The sequence below is a fragment of the Plectropomus leopardus genome, chromosome 16 (assembly GCF_026936395.1).
Source record: "Plectropomus leopardus strain MGB_pleo_1.0 chromosome 16, ASM2693639v1, whole genome shotgun sequence".
NCBI lineage: Eukaryota > Metazoa > Chordata > Actinopteri > Perciformes > Serranidae > Plectropomus > Plectropomus leopardus.
This window is the reverse complement of record NC_142191.1, coordinates 14,027,018-14,047,771: the sequence shown is the minus strand read 5'-3', so window position 1 is coordinate 14,047,771 and position 20,754 is coordinate 14,027,018. Positions and strand designations below refer to the sequence as shown.

Below are 20,754 nucleotides of genomic sequence, written 5' to 3'. Positions count from 1 at the left end.
TCTCCAGGCAGCCATGCGGCAGCGCTGTGAGAAATTCCTCAACGCTTGCGAGGCATTTAGCAGCCGTCAGATGGCGGCCGTGAAAAAGGAACAAGAAGAAGAGAAACAGGCTCTGGAGGAGGCCCAGCATGCAGTTCTAGAAAAAACAACCCCCACCTCTGCTGCCACCCAGCAGACCAACAAACGAGCCAAGAGTGCTGGCAAGAAGAAATGATGGTCATTGGCACCAAGTTCCAGTCTCAGATCTCAGCAGACATGGCTGAACACTGATGAATCTTCATTTAATCACGACATGGTAGCTTGCACATGATGACATAATAACACCTGACCAAAAGATAGTTGCAGATAGTTAAGAAGTGCATTTTGTATTTTGACTCTTTTAATATAATGGGTTTTTTTTTAGTGTTTTCACTAAATATGTTCATCCTTTCACAAAATTTAGACTGTATTCCACATCATATTTTAAAAGATATACTTCTTGCACTCATCTATATCCTTCCTATTTCATGTATAACCTGTATTAACAGAGCCATTGTTCGCCTACAAAAGCGATCTTTGCAGTTTATATAAATAAATAAATCGCTGTTTGTGGCTGTGTTCATTTTTCATCGCACTGAGAATGTCAAGCGTTCTCACTTGCGATGCATGCTGTTGACTTTTTGATGCCTGATTATATTCCACAATTCTTTTGTTTTCTTGAAGGTCACTGTATTGATTGCATGACTCAGGGCATGCTGGATACAGCCAACCTCCCACAAGCTGAGTGGTACTGATTGATGGCTTAATTGATGATAGAAGCCCACCAGAGTCCATTCCTACAAGACACAGTGTTGCTTATGAAAAATGTAACACAGATAGGAGACCTTTTCAGCAACATGGCAACTATCAGTTACCTGAAGATTAAAGTGAATTTGTTTTAAAATATTACTTTTCTTATAGGCGTAGTTGTTGATCAATCTGGTGTCTCTTTGTTGTATGAATGTAATAGAGTAAAATAAATTCCCTTTATCTTAGTATCTGAAATGCATCTAGTTGGTTTCCATCCCACAGAGAGTCCACTGACCAGCTGAGGAATGGGAAGCTAAATTGGAAATGAAAGGGCAGAGGGTGCCATCTAGTGGCTGTGGACATTAATAGATTTTCATTGCTGTGCCTGCACAATATTGTTTTCATGCTTGACAATTAGTCCAATTTTGTGCTTCTACGTGAAGGAAATTATTATCATGCTGTGTTGTGGATGTGTGTGTGTGTGTGTGTGGGTGCATGTGTGTGTACAATATAGCAGGGGGAGAAGAACTATTTGTGGCTGCTTGTATGTGTGTGCATGTGCAAAGTCATCCTGCAGTAATCTGCTCCTGCTGTAGAGCTTTTGTATCCTGCTGCTATTGACGTTTCCTTAACAGGTGTAGATTTAAGGGAGGATGCAGAGGACATGCCCCACCTTAATATTGCTTTATGTTGGTGACATCACAGCTTCACGGGAGTCCTAATGGCTTATTTAAAGGCACATTTTCTGAATACCTACTGTGTGCATTTCTCTGTGGATTAAATGTTTCAGCCCACTCTCATTCTGAAGTCTGTATTTCCTGTGAAAAAGTGTATTTTGAAAAGACCCAATGCATTGCATCTGTTGACATGTCATCCCTAAATGTCAACAGCAAACACAGGAGGATGCCTAGCATGTAATATGCAGATATGAAAGGCACTGACCAAGCTGCAATATTTGATGAGTCAGGATGAGACTGTGTTGTGCATTTTGATACTTTCACAGTATTTATGTAGCACCCTTTTATAAAAATATGAATCTAACTTTTTACAAAATAGGACCTTTAACATCTATAGAGAGCCCGAGGAATGAGTCCTAAAACCCCGGAAATGAGTTAGCATTTTGGCACCCATTTTCCTCGTCTTAAAGTTAAGGTTTTTTTTTTGAATGGGTTTTTGGTTAAAAGCTTTTAATGAGGTCTGTGGTTAGCTGAAGAGACTTTCACATGTTGTTCCACAAGATAAAATGCTTGCTTGTCTGTGTCTTAAAAAAGGCGGTTACTAGTAAGTGGCTAAATGAGACTACAGAAAGTCATCACATTGCACCACCCGAACATGACTTTACAGCCAGGACAGGACACGACTGTCAGTTGCATTTAGACTTCAAATATCCTGAAAGAGATGTTCAGTTATGCAGATGCTGCTCTTGCTAAACAAAACGTGTAAGTGTCATAAATGTTTGTTTAGCACTGTTTGCATTGATCCCGATCCAATGAAAAAAGACCCACAGGCTTATTGACGAGGGCACAAGGGCAACCTTAGCCTTCTGGTTGGCCTACAGAAAAACATCCCTGGGGCACTTTATTTATGTGTGTGATTACCTGTACACAATGTTGGATATAAGTGCATCAACCTTTAGTGCTGCTCTACCCTAAACTCTTAGCTGGAACACAATATGTGCATTTCTCAGTGTTTTTCCTGCTCATAAAAGTGTGCTGCTGTGTGATGTGTGTTTCGCATTGCCATCTGAATGCCTGTTCAGTCTGTCAGGCCTCATCTAGCGAACCACTTTTTCTACCCCTGTAACGGCACAAGCTAATCCTGAAATCCTTGTTCCTGGCATAGAAAATTCCCTCTTTACTCCGTACTGTTCCCTCCCGCCCAAATCATTCCTGCCTTTCTAAAACATTGGTTGTTATTTGTTGTTTTCCGTACCTCAAAACCCACCCTCCTCCGCCTCCTCCTCCTCCTCTGTGCATGAGGTATAGTGGTTGGGTGTGAGTGTATGTGTGTCACACCATTCTGTTGTTAGAGAGAGAGAGATCACCCGACGCTCTAATTGGCAGTGACGTGTGTGTATTAACGGAGAGGCTGTTTGTTAATTGGCAGCTGTTGGCTGGTGGTTTGATGCAAATGTGTTGTGAGCGACAGAAGAACTCTGGTGTAACCTTGAAAACAAGGGGAGAGTCAGCCATGGTGTTTGTGTGTGTGTGTGTGTGTGTGTGTGTGTGTGTGTGTGTGTGTGTGTGTGTGTGTTTGACTGCGTGTGTGCGTTTGACTTCCCACAAGTAATAAGAAAATATTTGATTCTTAAATGGACCCACATAGAGGGATGATGAAATTAAGTGAAAGTAGATACACATTCCCTGAGCGGTGTGGAGACTGTGGTGGCTCTTTAATTCACTTTCCATTTTAGAGGTAATAATTCACGAATGCCTTAATCAATTTCTTTGCTCTTACTTTAGTGAATGTCAAAAAAGGGCATTTGAACTTGCAGGAAACTGACTGTGTAGTCATGGTTTCTCTCTCCGTTTCTATGGCAACATCTCTATCAAATATGCAATGTATACCTGCTCTTGTCTTTCAGCGAGCCATCATGTTGTTCTTTCCCACTTCCCTCAGACCTCATGTCACAGTGTCAGGGTTCATCAAGTTCATGTCTCATACATAAACTGACCTGTATATCAGTTTGTTGTTAAACTGCTCATTGTTGTGCAGCAATCCTTAACCCTTTAAACTCTGCAACTGAGATGGTCCTCCAGTACCTACATTGGTATTTTTGCTTATTATGATGTAATTTCTTGGAGTATTGGCAAATACCTAATATTTCTAAAATCTGTAAACCTTGAGCTAAAAGATTATGTAAGTCAATGAACCATAATTATTGATAAAATAAATATTGAAATTGTATCATTAAAAAAGTATAAGACAAAAATCAGACATGTTTTTCACAAGATTTTACAGAATAAAAACACAAAACATATTAATCCAAACGATTTTTAAATTTAGAAATATAAAGTTAATATTTCTCAACACTCGATAAGTTATTTGAATTTTATATATCATTTAGTTTTTGAGATATGTTCATTTTTTTATGAGTAGAGTGCAAAGGCGTTAACAGATTAATTATTCATTCTTCTTGTACCACCATGAGTTTTCACATGTTTTTTTACCACAGATAACAGCATGATGACATCATTACACGCATATAAGTTGATGATGGAGAAGACAGAAGCTTAAGTTTTCTGCTGCAAAAAGAAATAATCCTCTAGCTTTTACGCTTTTTATTTTAGATCAATATATGCACAGGATTATGCAAACATCTGATGCCATTCACGGGATGTCCGTTTTTAAGGGTTAAAGGGTCAGTTCACCCCAAAATCATCCCAAATTCCCCCTTTCCTGTGGTGTTTTCTATTGATCTGGATTGTTTTGGTGTGAGTTGCAGACTGTTGAAGATATCAGCTGGAGAAATGTCTGCCTTCTCACAGACCTTGTTGTGAGCATAAGGATGCATGCAAAAATGAGCTGTAGATGTGTTGGTAGGTTGATTTTTTATGTTTTTTACACATGGACTGAGCCAGGCTAGCTATTTCCCCCTGCTGTCAGTATTTATACAAAGCCAAGCTAATGGTGTCCTGGCTTTAAATTCTCAACGGGATGAAAAAATTCCAAACTGAACCGAGCTGACTATAGTGAGTTGAAACCATCACATAAAATACTGAGCCTGAGCCCGATCAAGCCCGCCCCCCTCAAACAGCACTACTTGGCTTCTAACATCCACAACACACCGCCAGTGTATAGTAACATTGCCAATGGTTCTATTCGGCCATGTTCTCAGCTGACGAAGTCCAGCGGCATATCATGCAGATGCAAAAAGGTGGCTTTTGGCAATGGGATCTCATGCCGAAATCACTGCGAAAGCGGCGGTATTTGACAACTTCGGAATGAGAAAAGTGCTGAGAGCCGTAATCCATCCAGATTGAAAACTCTACCCTGGATGTAGCTGTCGTACAGATATGAGACTGGTACTTATGCACTCATCCGAAACTTTCAGTTTGAAAGCGAGTAAGCTTGTTTTCTAAAATGTTGAATTGTTCCTTTAAATGTACATCCAGTGATTTTTTTTTTTTATTTTTAATTTAATCTACAAATCTGAAATGTCTGCAAAGAATATGCAGCGCCCTTCAAATGCTCAGGAACCTTATGCTCAGTTAGCTCCTTATGCCTTTTTTTTCACCTTTCTCTGCCTTACACACACATCAGTAAGCACACGCATACACACACCTCGATGCAGACATGCACTCCCAGCTGGAACGGGGTGGAAACAGGGTCCTTTGGCTTATTGGCTCAACATGCTGCAGCATTGTCACATTGTTGTTACGCTCTCCCTCTGGGACTAAGCGTCTCTAGAGGTCTGTCCTCAGAGCCTGCTGTACTGATAAAAGACAGAAGAGTTTGAAGGAGAGAAGCCGGCGTGCTGTAAGACTCAGCTCAGACAACAGGGAGCAAAAGGCCAAGCCATTACTGTATGTTCACAGAACGATAGCACTCAAGGGGAAAAGGTGAGGGCTCCCAGATTGACGTCCTGGCTTTACTGCAGTAATCCAAAACCCATGTCTCTAATGCACGTGTAACCCAGGTTACCAGGCCTTATTAACAGTCCAGTTCACCAGTTGATTAATTAAACCAATAAATTAATAAATTCATATTTTTTTTCCTGTGACAGATAAGTTACAGTCTTGCATAAAATGAATAAATAGGATTTATGGTTAAAAATCATAAATATGTTAATAAATAGATTAAAAAGATCAATACACACAAGTTCATGTACCTGTTTTTAAAAGAGTATTTTATTTCATTTTAAGTGTGGTGAATGTGCCTTTCTGGAAGTGTAAAAGATTCGGGTGACATGAGGAGTTCGCGTGATAGTGTAACCAATCAGACGCCACCAGGGCGTACGTGCCTGGGCGTTTCCGGTTTTTTCTCTCTCTCTGTCGGATCGTCTCCGAGGTAGCGGTGTGTGCTAACTTCCTGTTGCGGACTATGCCGATTTTTGTCTGAGAGGGCCAGATATTTTAAGTTTAAGTTACTTTTATTGTCAGAGCAGAGAGTGGAGCCTTCCCTTGTTGCCGTGGGTAGATGAGCGGACCGTGTGTTTCACAACAGAAGCGGAGGAGAACGTGAGTTGTGTTGATTAGCATTCGGCGCTAACTCCAGTCGTTAGCCACGTCCATTGCTAAAATTGTAGAGGTTACATGTTACTGAACCCCATGTCCCTGTCTCTTAAAAGCGGGATCCTGGACTGATGAGAGCCGTGTATTGTGCCCTGTGCCTGGAGTGTGTGTGTACATGAACTGTGAGCCTCTGGTGAGTAACTTTACTGAAGTTAGTCTGATAAATCGAGTGAAATGTGTTGCTTCTGCTAATGTTAATATGGATCAATGAGGCATTATTTCCATGAATGTGGTGGTTAAAAAATGTTTTATATTACAGTGTTTTGTTTACATTTGCCCTCATTCTGTGTTTTTTTAAGTGAGTGGCAGTAGGAAAAAAAAGATAAAAGAGGGAAAGAGATGTTCAGCTGGTTTGCTTCATGTTAATACTGAGAAATGTATTCAGTTCATTGAGTTTACAGTAAAAAGTGGTTAAAGTAATTATTAAGAAGCTGTGTTACAAAGTATATGCACAAAATTGTGTGTTTATATGTATTTATTTAAATTTAAAAGTATATTTTGTTTATGGAACAACACAGTAACCCTGTTTTGGCCTTTATAGGCCGGGTCTTTTTCTTTCCGCCCCTTGTATGGATTCCTGTGTTGATCTGCAAAGACATCTTCTTCTACTGGGGATTCTTCCTGTGTCTGTAAAGGTAGAACGGGACCTCAGTAGTTGTATGAGCCATCCCAAAAAAAAACAGAGAACTGGAATTTACACAGGGACTGTGATTTATTTAAGGAAAAAAGACTGATTTATTGAGGACTGTGGTTGATACTTCATGTCTGAAGAGCTGAAAGCTAAAATTGTTTTTATGTCATTTATTTTTTCTACAACTGCATTCTTATTTAATACAATACAACACACTTAAAAACGTGCCTTTGATGTGTGTGAGGTTCTTACTGTCACTCATTGCATTTGCTTAATACACCCTTTCTCCCAGCGACCTAAACTTCTGACTACTGGTCCACAAGGTGATTAATGCACTGATGAAATAAATATCTGTATCTCCCAGTCTTTACCATTAGCAGTTAGAGCTGAGGCAGGTTACAGAAACTTCATGGCCAGCCAGAGAAAGTGGAGTATTATTGAGTGACACGATTAAAAGTAAAGAAATACAGTAAAATGGATATAGTGGAAGATGAAAAAGATAAATGTTCAGAACTCAGTTATTGTTTATGGGTTAACTCAAACTGTAGTTGATGAGGAGCTTGAGAGCCACTTAAACGCACGGCCCTATTAACAGAGTGCTAGTTATTGATGATCCAGAATCAGAATATCATCTCTGCTCCATTGTGGAATTTGCAAATAGCTCTGCAATGCAAACATTTAGACCCCTACTGCCAAAAAACTATCTCAGCTCAGCAGATGCAAATGTCACCTTTAAAGCGCCCTTAGATAGTGTTTACACTAGCACTGCTAGCAGCAGCGCCACCAAAAGGGGTATCTTGAGGAACTGCAAGCCATTGCAAATAAGTGTGGAAAGTCATTTGAAAGTGTACTCCAAGCAGAACTGATGAAGATAAGTGCAGGAAAGGGCGTGAATCTCCTGCTGACACTGCACCAGTCAAGACTCTCAAATAAACACCTCTGATGCAACTGGGCAAGATATTACAGTGTCATCACAGGTCATGCAGCAGCCCTCTCTCCTTCTTGGTTTGTCTCACCTGAGGTAGTCAGGAGCCTGCCAACTGTGTTCCCACCGCCTCCTTCACCCAGGCGTGGTCAGTGTGGTTTGAGAGTGATGTCCAAGCAGCATCAACACCAGCTTTGCAAAGGCTCGAGGCCGCTGCTCAGAGCCCACAGGTAACGGCCCTTACCTACCAGTGTGAATGGTCAGTCGCAGCCTGTTGTGTTGACAGCCGCTCCATCACCAAGCATGACTGCTAACATGAACGCCAACGTCCCAGCGCCTCTGTCTATCAAAGCCAGTAGTAATGATGACAGTGCTACAGTCACACGCTCACTACTTACCATGAATGATGTTAATCCTCCTGCTGTACAACGGGTCGGTGGTTGAACATGTCATGCGAAGCTAATGAAGCTATGTCTCCCATGCACTCTTCATTCCGCCTCAGACCCTTCTCTGGCAAGTCTCCCGCCCAAACAGTGAACTTGATTACGTATACCTGGAGAGCCAATGTTGACTTGTTCTTAACAGATCCTTCCATGTCTGACCTGCACAGAACCCGCAAGATCTTAGACAGCCTATTGCCTCCAGCTACTGACGTCATCAAGCATGTCAGCCCTCAAGCCTTACCATCAATGTACCTTCAGCTGCTTGATTCAGCCTATGGCTCTGTGGAGGACGGAGATGAGCTGTTGGCCAAGTTTATGGGGACACTGCAGAACAATGATGAGAAGCCATCTGACTATCTGAACCGCAGGTTGCTCTGAGTGCTGCAGTCAGACGTGGTGGCATCGCAGAGAGTTTAATCAAACCGCTACCTCCTGAAGCAGTTCTGTCGAGGCTGCTGGAATGATGGATTGATCGCTGATCTCCAGCTGGAGCGGAAAACAATTGCACCGCCCTCCTTCCCTAACTAGTGCTCCTCGTCAGGACAGAAGAAGACAAACAGGCAGGTAAATATGATCGCATGAAAAGACACCTTGGGCTACACAAACCAAGTCCTGCTGTCCCAAAGTTCAGAGCTGCAGCACAGCAGTTAGCAGCATGCAGTTGTGCCACACCTGAGAGAGACGCAACTGATGCTGAAGTCTTAAAGAAACAGCTTAACGAGATACAAGCACAGGTCGCTGCCATGCAGACTACAACTCCACGTAAAGCCAAAGTTAAATGTCCTGACACGACTGAAATCAGCACATTGAAAAGACAGGTTGCTGACGCTCACACAAGTAGCTGATATGAAGAAAAGTCGCTCATGGAACTAAAAGTGAGCACCAAGAAGCAACAGAGATTAAAGCATTGAAACATCAGCTTGCTCTTCTCCAAGCACAGGTAACTCCAGCCCAAGTCCAGAGCCAACAGATACTATCGCCTGCATTCTCAAGAGACTCCTCCATCACAGCTCGACACCAGTCACTAACAAGAGATTGAGCACACAGTCCAGTTCAGGGTCGACAGCAAACAGTAGGCCCCGTCCCATGGTATTGTTTCCGCTGGGTGAAGACGCCACCTGGCGGTCAATCAAGTAGAGTGAGCCCAACTTTCTGGTCGAGAAAAGAGACAGCTGCTGAAAGAGAGACAAAGACAATGGATCAGCAAAATGGCAGTGCTGGCATCCAGCAGTTAAATCCATTAGAAGCCCCTGTTGCAGGGCAAACAGGGACTGAAAGATCAACCAAGCGCCTAGAAAGACAAAGCGGAAAGTAGCAAGTGTGGTAATGCTAACACCTCCTCCACCATACTACCGCCCAGGCTGGTTGGAACAAAGTGCACTGCTCAAGTCATCATTGAAGGCCATGAAGCTAACTGCCTGCTAGATACGGGGTCTCAGGTGACCACCATCCCGCTGTCATTTTTCCAGACCCACCTCTCCCAACATTCCTTGAAATCCTTGGATGATCTTTGGATGTAGAGCTGCAAGTAGAGGGAGCCAATGGAGGGGCTGTGCCTTACCTTGGGTAACGTAGAACTCAACCTGATGTTTCCAGAGGAGTTTTTGGGCAAGGAGACTGAAGTCCCTACATTGGTGTTGGTTGTTCCTGATGTGAGCAGTGTGCCTCAAATCCTCATTGGCACCAACTCATTAGATGTCCTTTACTCCAGCTATGTTGAAGAGCACGATTGTTGCCCCTCAGTCATCTTTTCCTGGCTACAGAGTGGTTTTGAAAATCCTTGAAGTACGGAAAAGCAGGCAAGTACTGGAGCTCTGGGGCTGATCAAAGCAGGAAACAACACCCGCCAAGTGGTGCCAGCGGGCAGCAATTGCCGTCACTGTGGAAGGGCAGGTTCACATGAGTGGTGCTCACAAGGATAAGTGGGTTGTTGTGGAGGCAGTCTGTGTCGTCTCTTCCTGGCGGACTGCTGGTGGCTAGCTCCTGTGCACCTTACCTGTCAAGCGCCTTGCTCAATGTCAATCCTGCTGAGGAATGAGACCCAACACGACATCACCATCCCTCCAAGGACCGTGGTTGGCTGAGATTCATGCTGTTCGACAGGTGATGGGGAAGCAGCCCCCAGCTGATGCAACCACTCCTGGAAACCAAGAGGATGGAGTTCGATTTTGGGAGTCCCCTTACCACCAGAGTGGAAAGAGCGAATCACCAGGCTGCTCAATAGCATGCCTGAAGTCTTCTCTCAGCACGACATGGACTTTGGTCATACCAGCAAGGTAAAGCATCACATCAACTTGAGTGACAACACCCCTTTCAAACATCAATTCCAGACCTATCCATCCACATGATGTTGATGCAGTCAAGAAACATCTTCAAGAGCTGCTAGATTCTGGTGTCATACGCCAGTCTGAGTCCCCTTTGCATCTCCCATTGTTGTCGCAAGGAAGAAAGATGGTTCTGTGAGGTTGTGCATCGACTTCCGGAAACTCAACTCCCAGACCATAAGAGATGCATACGCTCTGCCAAACTTGGAGGAAGTGTTCTCTCTTTTGACTGGCTCAAATGGTTCTCAGTCCTTGATTTAAAATCGGGCATTACCAAGTCGAAATGGAAGAGGCTGATAAACAGAAGATCATGCTCATGGTGCCCACTGGGCTTTTGGGAATTCAATAGAATGCCCCAGGGGGGTTACCAACGCCAAGTACTTTTCAGCGATTGATGGAGAGATGTGGGCGATCTCAACCGCAAGGAAGCGCTGGTTTCATCGACGATGTCATAGTCTTCTCTGATACCCTGGAGCAACATGAGTCAAGATTACTGCAGGTCCTCAACCGACTTAAAAGAGTACGGTTTGAAGTTGTCATCTGAAAATGTAAGTTTTTCCAAACCTCGGTTAAGTACCTTGGCCATATTGTGTCCGAGCATGGAGTCGAGACAGACCCACAGAAGATTGAGGCGTTAAAAGACCTGGCCAGTACCAGAGAACCTCAAACAGCTGGCGCTCCTTCCTGGTTTCTCGGGTACTACCGGCGGTTTGTGAGGAACTACTCAAAGATCATCAAACCCCTAAATGACCTCACAGCCGGTACCCACCTCTCAGGAAACACAGTCAAGGAAAGGAAAACTCACCTGTACTTCCATCCAAAAGAGTCCTTTGGGAAGAGGTGGACTCAGAATGTCAGAGAGCTCAAGAGATCATTGACAAGCTCACCACTGCACCTGTCTTGGGATTTCGAACCCCAGCCTCCCCAGACTCACACTGACGAAGCACGACAGGTTGGTGCGGCCTTATACCAAGAACAAGACGGACAGATGAGGGCTAGCCATGAAAGCAGAGAGGGCTGACGTAAAAGTGAGGCTAAATACCCTGCTCATAAATTGAGTTCCTTGCACTAAAGTGGGCGGTCACAGCTAAGTTTAGTGATTACTTGTATGGTACCGACTTCACTGTTGTTACTGACAGTAACCCTTAACTTACATCCTGACTTCCGCGAAGTTGGACGCCACGAGCTACAGGTGGTTGTCAGCTCTATCGACATACAACTTCAAGCTCCAGTATAGAGCAGGGAATCAGAATCAGGATGCAGACGGACTTTCTGGCCGACCACATGGAGAGCTCCAGGATGATGCTGTGTCGAGGAAAGAGCGTGAGAGGATTAAACAGTTCACTCTACATTACCTGGAGGAGCAGGAGACTCCAAATGTTGTTCTTCCAGATGCGGTGAAAGCTTTACATGTGAGAAGCATGATGTTGGAGTGGTCTCACAAAAACTCCACATGTCCACCAGTCACACTTGTTGAGTCCCTCGCCGTCCATTCCGATGCTCTGCCCAGTGGTTTCCAGCAGGAGGATAACCATGGACTCCCTGTCATTGGTCATTGGACTGAAGAGGAGATGGGAGCAAAGCAGCGCGCCGATCCTGATCTCAGAGTGGTCATTGAGCACAAGGAGTCTGGAGACATGCCCTCACCTGCCCTGAGACACGAATTTCCAGATCTTGTTTTGTGGCTCAGAGAATGGAAGCGTCTAGAGCTGAAAGGTGGAGTGTTATACAGAGCACGGCAAGAACATGGATTTAGTCACGCACCAGCTGGTTCTACCAACTGAACTCAGAGCCACAGCACTGAAAGGCCTACATGATGATCTAGGTCATCTAGGCATAGAGCGGACCCTCGACCTCGTGAGGTCACGCTTCTATTGGCCTAGAATGTCCGCCTGTGTAGAGCAGAAGATCAAGGTGTGTGAACGCTAAGGCATGCCGGAAGACTCCAGCGAAAGGGCAGCCCCTCTGTGTAATATCAAGGCCAGCAGGCCCTTGGAGCTGGTCTGCATGGACTTCCTGTCGGTGGAGCCTGACCGGAGCAACACAAAGGATATATTGGTGCTGACGGACCATTTCACTAAATCATGCAGTAGCGATACCAACACGGAACCAAAAGCCCGACAGTGGCTAAGTGCTTGTGGGAAAACTTCCTGGTGCATTATGGGTTTCCAGAAAAGCTTCTGAGTGACCAGGGTCCAGATTTCGAATCTCGTACCATAAAAGAACTGTGCTCCATCGCTGGCATCCAGAAGGTCAGGACTACCCCTTATCACCCCAGAGGGAATCCAGTGGAGCGATTCAATAGGACCCTCCTCCAGATGTTGGGCACTCTCGAAAACAAGGACAAATCCCATTGGAAAGAATTTGTCAAGCCTCTGGTGCACGCAGATAACTGCACGCCGGAATGACGTGACCGGATTCAGCCCTCGAGTAACTAATGTTTGGCAGACAACCACGGCTTCCAGTTGATTTGGCATTCGGTCTACCCTCCAGCTGTGAACCCAAGTCACATTCCCAGTATGTGCATGATTTAAAGGGCCGCCTAGGGGAAAGCTACCGAGTTGCCATGGAGAACGCCTCAAAGACAGCTGAGCGCAACAAGCAACGGTTTGACAGGAGAGTCGTTGAGTCCACTCTGGAGACAGGAGATCGTGTCCTTGTCAGGAGCGTTCGGATAAGAGGGAAACACAAGTTGGCGACAAATGGGAACCAGACGTGCACGTGGTGGTCAAGCGTGCTTGGCACCTACCTGTGTATACTGTCAAGCCAGAGGGGAAAGGAAGGACCGCTTCGCACCTTACACCGTGACCTTCTGCTGCCGTGTGGATTCTTACCTGTTGCTGAGCCTGAGCAACCTCCGGGCAGGGCCATCAGCAGACCTAGAACAAGGAGACAGTCAAGAATGGAAGTCACAGGAGTCTGAGGTGGAGATGATAATTCAGAGTCAGAAGACATTGACTACCATTACTACTTACCTGGAGAGACACTGGACACTGACTTCATCGAGACACGACTTTGACCCGGCCAGAGACGACACCTGCAAGGAGAGACACCTTGAGAGACAAAACATCCAATCCAGACTTCAGTTGGTAGACTTCCTGCTCCTGTCGACCTGGTAGGAAAAAGAGAGACACTGAGCATGGAGAAACAGGACAGAGGGAAGGGATGTGCACCTGAAGGAGGAACCGTACAGTGGATACCCGTGGAGGTCATTTCATCTAAATCAGAGGAACCTCCGGCTCCCGGGGATGCAAATGAGCCAAGCTCTAACAGATCAAACGGTTCTGGATGGAAAGGGAAGCTCAGCAGTTGTGGATCCCAAAGCTGAGGTCATCTCAGAGCGCAGAGAAATTGATGACCCCAAAGTGAGGAGAGCTCTGTTTGGGAAATCCAGGACACCCCCCTGATGTTTCAAGGGAAGAGGATGAAACCTTTACCTGTCCAGCTGAGCATGTCGAGTCTGCCCCAGAACCAAACATCATGGATGAAAGTCTTCCTGTTTTCTCTCAGACCTGTCATTCAGTGACAGCAGCAAGGATGAAGGATGCTTTGTCCACAAACCTTGTGAGGGGCGTTTCAGTGGACAGAACCAATGAAGGAACAGTAGTTGGGATGCCTGGGAGAAGAACCTCTCCAGTCATTATGGAGAGAGTGAGAGTGACAGTGTTCCCAGACGTTCCCAGAGGCACAGAGAACAGCCTGAACGACTGCAGTATGGTCAATTGGGAAATCCCTTGCTGTCTATAGTCCAGTCACTCTTCCAAGGCCTCAACCTGCCTTTGCCGATGCCCTCCAGAACCATGGCTATGCAGATACTCCTCAAAGATCCCCAAGGCCGCTTCAGAGTCATATGGGTGTAATGGGACATACACACCTTTTAGGAGGGGAGGTGTAACCCAGGTTACCAGGCCTTATTAACAGTCCAGCTCACCAGTTGATTAATTAAACCAATAAATTAATAAATTCATATTTTTTTCCTGTGACAGATAAGTTACAGTCTTGCATAAATGAATAAATAGGATTTATGGTTAAAAAATCATAAATATGTTAATAAATAGATTAAAAAGATCAATACACACAAGTTCATGTACCTGTTTTTAAAAGAGTATTTTATTTCATTTTAAGTGGTGAATGTGCCTTTCTGGAAGTGTAAAAAGATTCGGGTGACATGAGGAGTTCAAGGTGATAGTGTAACCAATCAGACGCCACCAGGGCGCACGTGCTGGGCTGCTTTCAGGTTTTCTCTCTCTCTGTCGGATCGCTCCCGAGGTAGCGTGTGCTAACTTCCTGTTGCGGATTGTTTATTTTTGTCTGAGAGGGCCAGATATTTTAAGTTTTAAGTTACTTTATTGTCAGAGCAGAGAGTGAGCCTTCCTTGTTGCCGTGGGTAGATGAGCGGACCGTGTGTTTCTGGCACAACAGAAGCGGAGGAGAACGTGAGTTGTGTTGATTAGCATTCGCGCTAACTCCAGTCGTTAGCCACGCCCATTGCTAAAATTGTAGAGGTTACACGTTACTGAACTCCCATGTCCCTGTCTCTTAAAAAGCTGGATCCTGGACTGATGAGAGCCGTGTATTGTGCCCTGTGCCTGAGTGTGTGTGTGTACATGAACTGTGAGCCTCTGGTGAGTAACTTTACTGAAGTTAGTCTGATAAATCGAAAGTGAAATGTGTTGCTTCTGCTAATGTTAATATGGATCAATGAGGCATTATTTCCATGAATGTGGTGGTTAAAAAATGTTTTATATTACAGTGTTTTGTTTACATTTTGCCCTCATTCTGTGTTTTTTAAGTGAGTGGCAGTAGGAAAAAAAAGATAAAAAGAGGGAAAGAGATGTTCAGCTGGTTTGCTTCTATGTTAATACTGGAGAAATGTATTCAGTTCATTGAGTTTACAGTAAAAAGTGGTTAAAGTAATTATTAAGAAGCTGTGTTACAAAGAATATGCATAAAAATTGTGTGTTTATATGTATTTATTTAAATTTAAAAGTATATTTTGTTTATGGGAACAACACAGTAACCCTGTTTTTGGCCTTTATAGGCCGGGTCTTTTTCTTTCCGTTCCCTTGTATGGATTCCTGTGTTGATCTGCAAGACATCTTCTTCTACTGGGGATTCTTCCTGTGTCTGTAAAGGTAGAACGGGACCTCAGTAGTTGTGGCGAGCCATCCCAAAAAAAACAGAGAACTGGAATTTACACAGGGACTGTGATTTATTTAAGGAAAAAAAGACTGATTTATTGAGGACTGTGGTTGATACTTCATGTCTGAAGAGCTGAAAGCTAAAATTGTTTTTATGTCATTTATTTTTTTTCTACAACTGCATTTCTTATTTAATACAATACAACACACTTAAAAACGTGCCTTTGATGTGTGTGAGGTTCCTTACTCGGTCACTCATTGCATTTTGCTAATACACCCTTTCTCCTGTAGCGACCTAAACTTCTGACTACTGGTCCACAAGGTGATTAATGCACTGATGAAATAAATATCTGTATCTCCCAGTCTTTTACCATTAGCAGTTAGAGCTGAGGCAGGTTACACACGCACACACACACTCGGAACCCCTGACTTGCAGACACAGAAATGCTGACCTGGTTGCAGTCTCACTCTTGTAACTCAACTATTTTGCTCCCCTGCCTCACCTTGCTTCGGCTTCACTCTCACTATACCACCCTCCAGCAATGCCTCTCTCTCTCTTTAGCCAACACAGTGTAGCTCTGGGACGGATGTGAAAATCACACAATGAGTCTGGCGAAGTTCACAAAAAAACTGCAACACTTCAGTTTTAGAGGTACTGAGCGAATAAAGCACTGAGCACACTGAGCAGCAAGGTTATCATCGCTATAGAAAAACACCTCCTGTCATCAGATTTAGGTGACAAGAGACCCAATGTATAGCATGAGAAATCCTGTGTTAGACTGTGTTCTTTTGTAACTTATACAGATTAGCTTTCTAATTCTTCCCTATTTCCCTATGGCCATCACTTATCAACGTCTACAAGATCCTCCCAGGACTACCAGCTAATACTTTGTACAGATTAGTCTATTCCTATTTGAAGGTCAAACTGAGTCAATATTGAAGCAGGGCTGAGGAACCGCATGTCTGTGGTCTGGGTCTATATGTATGCTTTGACAGCAGAGATAGGCGAGTGGCTATTCACAGCACAGGCCTGCATTGACAGCTGTCCCTCAGCCAGCATCACTACATGACTTTTACAGTGGAGGGATCAGGGGATGGTGTGTACGTGTGGGCGCACTGCTGCATGTGAGTCCGTACATCAGGAACACTCAACTTGCTTTGAATGGGGGCCACTGTTGAAATTACAGGACACCGGGGGCCAGTCACAGCAGCCTTACACATGTTTCTAAGACTTCAGGATGTTTTAAGATCTTAGGGAATTTCAAGGATTTTAGGACATTTCTAGTATTAGAGGAAACTATCTAGGACCCTTGTCAGTGGTTACGGGGGATCCTCGGCTCTTTTTTGATGATGCTGTTTTATGTACTTTGGCACCTTGTGTATATACCTTGAAGTACAAAAACAATTCCCATTGTGAATCACTTTATTTTCATTGTGAATTAGAAAATGGTCTGGGGTCCACCCAGCACCCTATCTGGAGCCAGTTTATGCCCCAGGCCTTAAGTTGAGTATCACTGCCATGCATATTGATCCAAGTTTGTTTTTGGGTCCCAGCTGTCCTCTGAGATATGTTGGTCCCAAATGACAGTTATACTAACTTCTTCTGATAGGAGGTAACTTGTTTTGGTGGCCAGTGTTGAGTGTTTTAAAGTTGCACATGTCTTGTTATTATAGAGAAGTTGTTGTGGTTGTCAGGATGCAGCTGATGTAACATCGTGTTGTGCCACAGTCTGTCCAAGGTGTTTCTTTCAAAAGAGCTTCACTTTAGACTTCCCCTGATGTGGTTCTTTGTTTGTTTCAAGGCAGTAATTATAAGACACATTGCAGGGGACATATTCCCCATAATATTCTATTATGCTGAAAATACCCAAAAAATGCTGTGCTTTGACAGGCAGCTGCATACCACCATCTGAAATAATCATTAGAAAATGTAATCAGAATCATAAATAAACTTAACAAATTGCCATTATTATTATGGAATGGTGTGGGGATGACTTTTGTTTTTTTTTATAGGTTGATGCTTAAGTTGGTCTCACCCAGATTCCCTTTCCAAAAAGCCAACTGGATTATTTCATTGGATTTTGGATTGTTGCAAACAAAAGATTGTGATAATTACATGATTTAATCAGTGTGTGTCACATAGGCTTTATTGTGAAAGTTATGCTAATGTTATGCTAAGTGCCCATCAGAGCAAGGGCTAGTTAGCATACATTCTGTACACTAGCTAATGAACAGCCCAGACATTCTGAGCATATTCCATTTGCAAGCTTTTCGGAAAGTTAGGAGCCATTAATTATCCCATCAGTTGTTGATGGGAAACTTGTATCACCATACCAATAATAACACTTCATGTCAGTCAGGGCATGCATGAAAAACGCAAGTTTAATATCAATATGTCATCCCCGAGATGCCCCCTGGCAGACGACATTAGTAGTTTGTTTGTACTTGTATGCACAGATGAGGTGATTTATTCCACATGTGCATGATGTTATAAACACATCTGTTCAGAGCAGCACCAAAAATGCATCAGTTGTTGTCACAGCTTCAAAGCTCTGCCTCAGCTGATATGTTGGATGAATGGCAAGCTAATAGATAGATGGCTGGATGGGAGGATACACACAATTTCCTTAAATAGCATCACAGTGACTACTTGAATCCCAACCTAATTGCCTCGTGTTGGAGACGATTGCATTAATTTAGAGGTGCAGACTCAGTTTACACAGCAGAGCCGGGAGGTGTCAGGTTGCCAATAAAACAGGAGTCTAAGTTTCATCCCACTTTATTGGATTGTGCAGTAGCCTTTGCCAATCACCGGGGATAATTGCGCAGCTTAACTCACCATCAGAGGCTACACGAGAGGTGTTCTGAGTAAGGCGGCTCACCATTGCACTGCTGTAGTCCTGGAGCGGTTTCTGTTTCTTTTGGCTTCAGATTTCCTTTTAATTTTAAATTCATCAGGTCACGATTATTTCCTGACAGACTTCCACCCATTGATGAACAGGCTTAACAGGCAAATTTCCAGGGGCTCAAAGTGTGATGGCACTCCCTGGTCTTCAACTACCAAATGTCACTGAAATTAACATGTAACGACCAGGAGGACACTTAAAATGACCACTAAGAAACATAAAAGAACAAGGAAGACATGCAACCACAAAGAGACACACAAACATCCATAAATATAAAAATAGCTTCAAAGAGAAACAATACGACAACTAAGAGAAACATAAAAACCCTTAAGGAAATCTAAAATTGCCCCAAAGAGACACAAAATAGCCCCAAAGAGATGCAAAACAACCACAAGGAGACAAAAAAACTATGGAGACATAATGTGACTAAAAAAGACCAAAGGGACATTAAACAACGATAACGAGATACAAAATTACCTTTACGACACTCAAAACAACTGAATTAAGCCACAAAATGGCCACAAATACAAAAAATAACTACTAAGAGACACAAAAAGAATGCAAAGAGTCACAAAACAACCACAAGGAAACCCCAAATTGCCCCAAAGAGACACATAACAACCAAAGGAGACACAAATTACCTTAAAGAGACACACAAAGACTACAAGGAAACACAAAAAACAACCACAAGCAGACACAAAATTACCATAAGAGACATAAAATGACCCAAAACCCACAAAATTGCATCAAAGACACTAAAAAAATCAACCAAAAATACACAAAATAATGCCTTAGTGACACCGAACAAGCCAGAAGAGAAACAAAAGTACTACAGTTTAGTGACACAGGCATGGTCATGGTGAAGTGCTGATTTTGACAAAAGTGTGAATTGATTAGAGCTGAAACCAACAGGGGATGGTTGTACAAGGGGGTCATCGATAACCTGTCCTGTGTTCGGCATTGATTATTGCTATCTTAGATAATAGGACAAGAGACTGCTGTCCCCCACACACACACACACACACACACACGCAGGCGCACATCCCTTTGAGCCTAATTTCCCTTTTATTTATTACCGTGTGTGGGTGTCAGGAAGAGGATAGGGATATGTTGAGGTCCCTGTTCAGACGAAAACCAGTAAAATCATGGTACCCTTTCCTGACTGTATTGGATTCCCCCTTTGCCCCTGTAAATGACTAGGACTGACAGTAGCAATGGTTACCATTCATTGAGTTACTGACATTGAACTGAGGACAAAATCCACCTCCCGTGTCCCTTTCTTCAATCTCAGAATAGTCGGTTTAAGTAAACTTAATTTTGGCTTCAGACCGACTGCAGCTTCTTTCTAAGAATCTGTCCTCCTGGAGGTCCTGTGTCGCTGCGATGGAAACATTGGCAATAACCTTTCCTTTAATAGTGGCATCCATCTGCTCAACTGTGTGTGTGTGTGTGTGTGTGTGTGTGTGTGTTTGTTGATGGTCAGCTCATCGCCTAGGCTGATTATTGGAATTGATACCAGCTGTGCTGCCTCGAGTACAGACAAGCTGTGTCGCATCCGTCCCTTGAGCTGTTTGCACAAACATAAATGCATAAGCACACACGCCAGAAAAGGGATGCAATTTCAGTCATTCCTGGCATGTTTGGGATGTATGACCTTATAGGGTCGTACATTTCATTGAGACATTGTGGGGGCACGTATGAAAGGGGAATTTGGGGGTCTGTTTTGAGCATGAAACACAATATGCCTTATACATCAGTGTGTCTTAACAAGAGGTGAATTTGTATGCATCAGTTTGTGGTGTAATAAGTCCTTTGCTACTGTCATGTTTTTACTGGGGAAGACATATGCCTATGTACTGTTGAGGGGCTAAATGTCCTCTGCGTCCTCTCTTATATCTACACCTCTGTGACCTTATAACCTTGAAAGCTTTATCTCACAACAGGTCTAAATGTTTTCATTGTAGATTTTTACAGTCTTCTCTTCACTCCCACATTTGTCAAAAATTAGGTGTGATGCCTGGATCATAAACTGATGCTTGTATTAGACGTCAGCTCTTTGATTAGGAGCGCTATGGATGTGATGAAAGCTTTATGGTATTGTCAATTTCTTCACCCCTATCTCCTCATCTCTTTTATCCTCCCATCAATATTTATAAGCCCCTCTGTAGCCATAAGCACTGGTAGGTGGGTGGGTGGGGCTCTGCGGAGGGACGTTTACAGATGCACAGTACCTCTAAGCTTTGTTACCGTCTGCGTGCAACACATCTACATTTGTGTTTCCGGTGGGGGGGGGTGTTTGACATTGAAAACATCCTCCCATTTAACCAGGCAGAGACAATTAAGCGTTCCCTCAAGGGCATTGACTCATTAACTTGCAATCCC

The 20,754-nt window shown here is 43.7% G+C and overlaps 1 protein-coding gene across 1 annotated transcript in view; it reads left to right on the top strand.

The window, feature by feature from the left end:
* The window catches only part of adgb (androglobin), a 58,872-nt gene extending 58,285 nt beyond the window's left edge, over window positions 1-587 (top strand). Inside the window, exon 35 of the mRNA XM_088089125.1 lies at window positions 8-587. Coding sequence (XP_087945251.1) covers window positions 8-214 — 207 coding nt within the window. The 3' untranslated portion in view covers window positions 215-587. The remainder of the gene's footprint in view (window positions 1-7) is intronic.
* The last annotated feature ends 20,167 nt before the right edge of the window (window positions 588-20,754 follow it).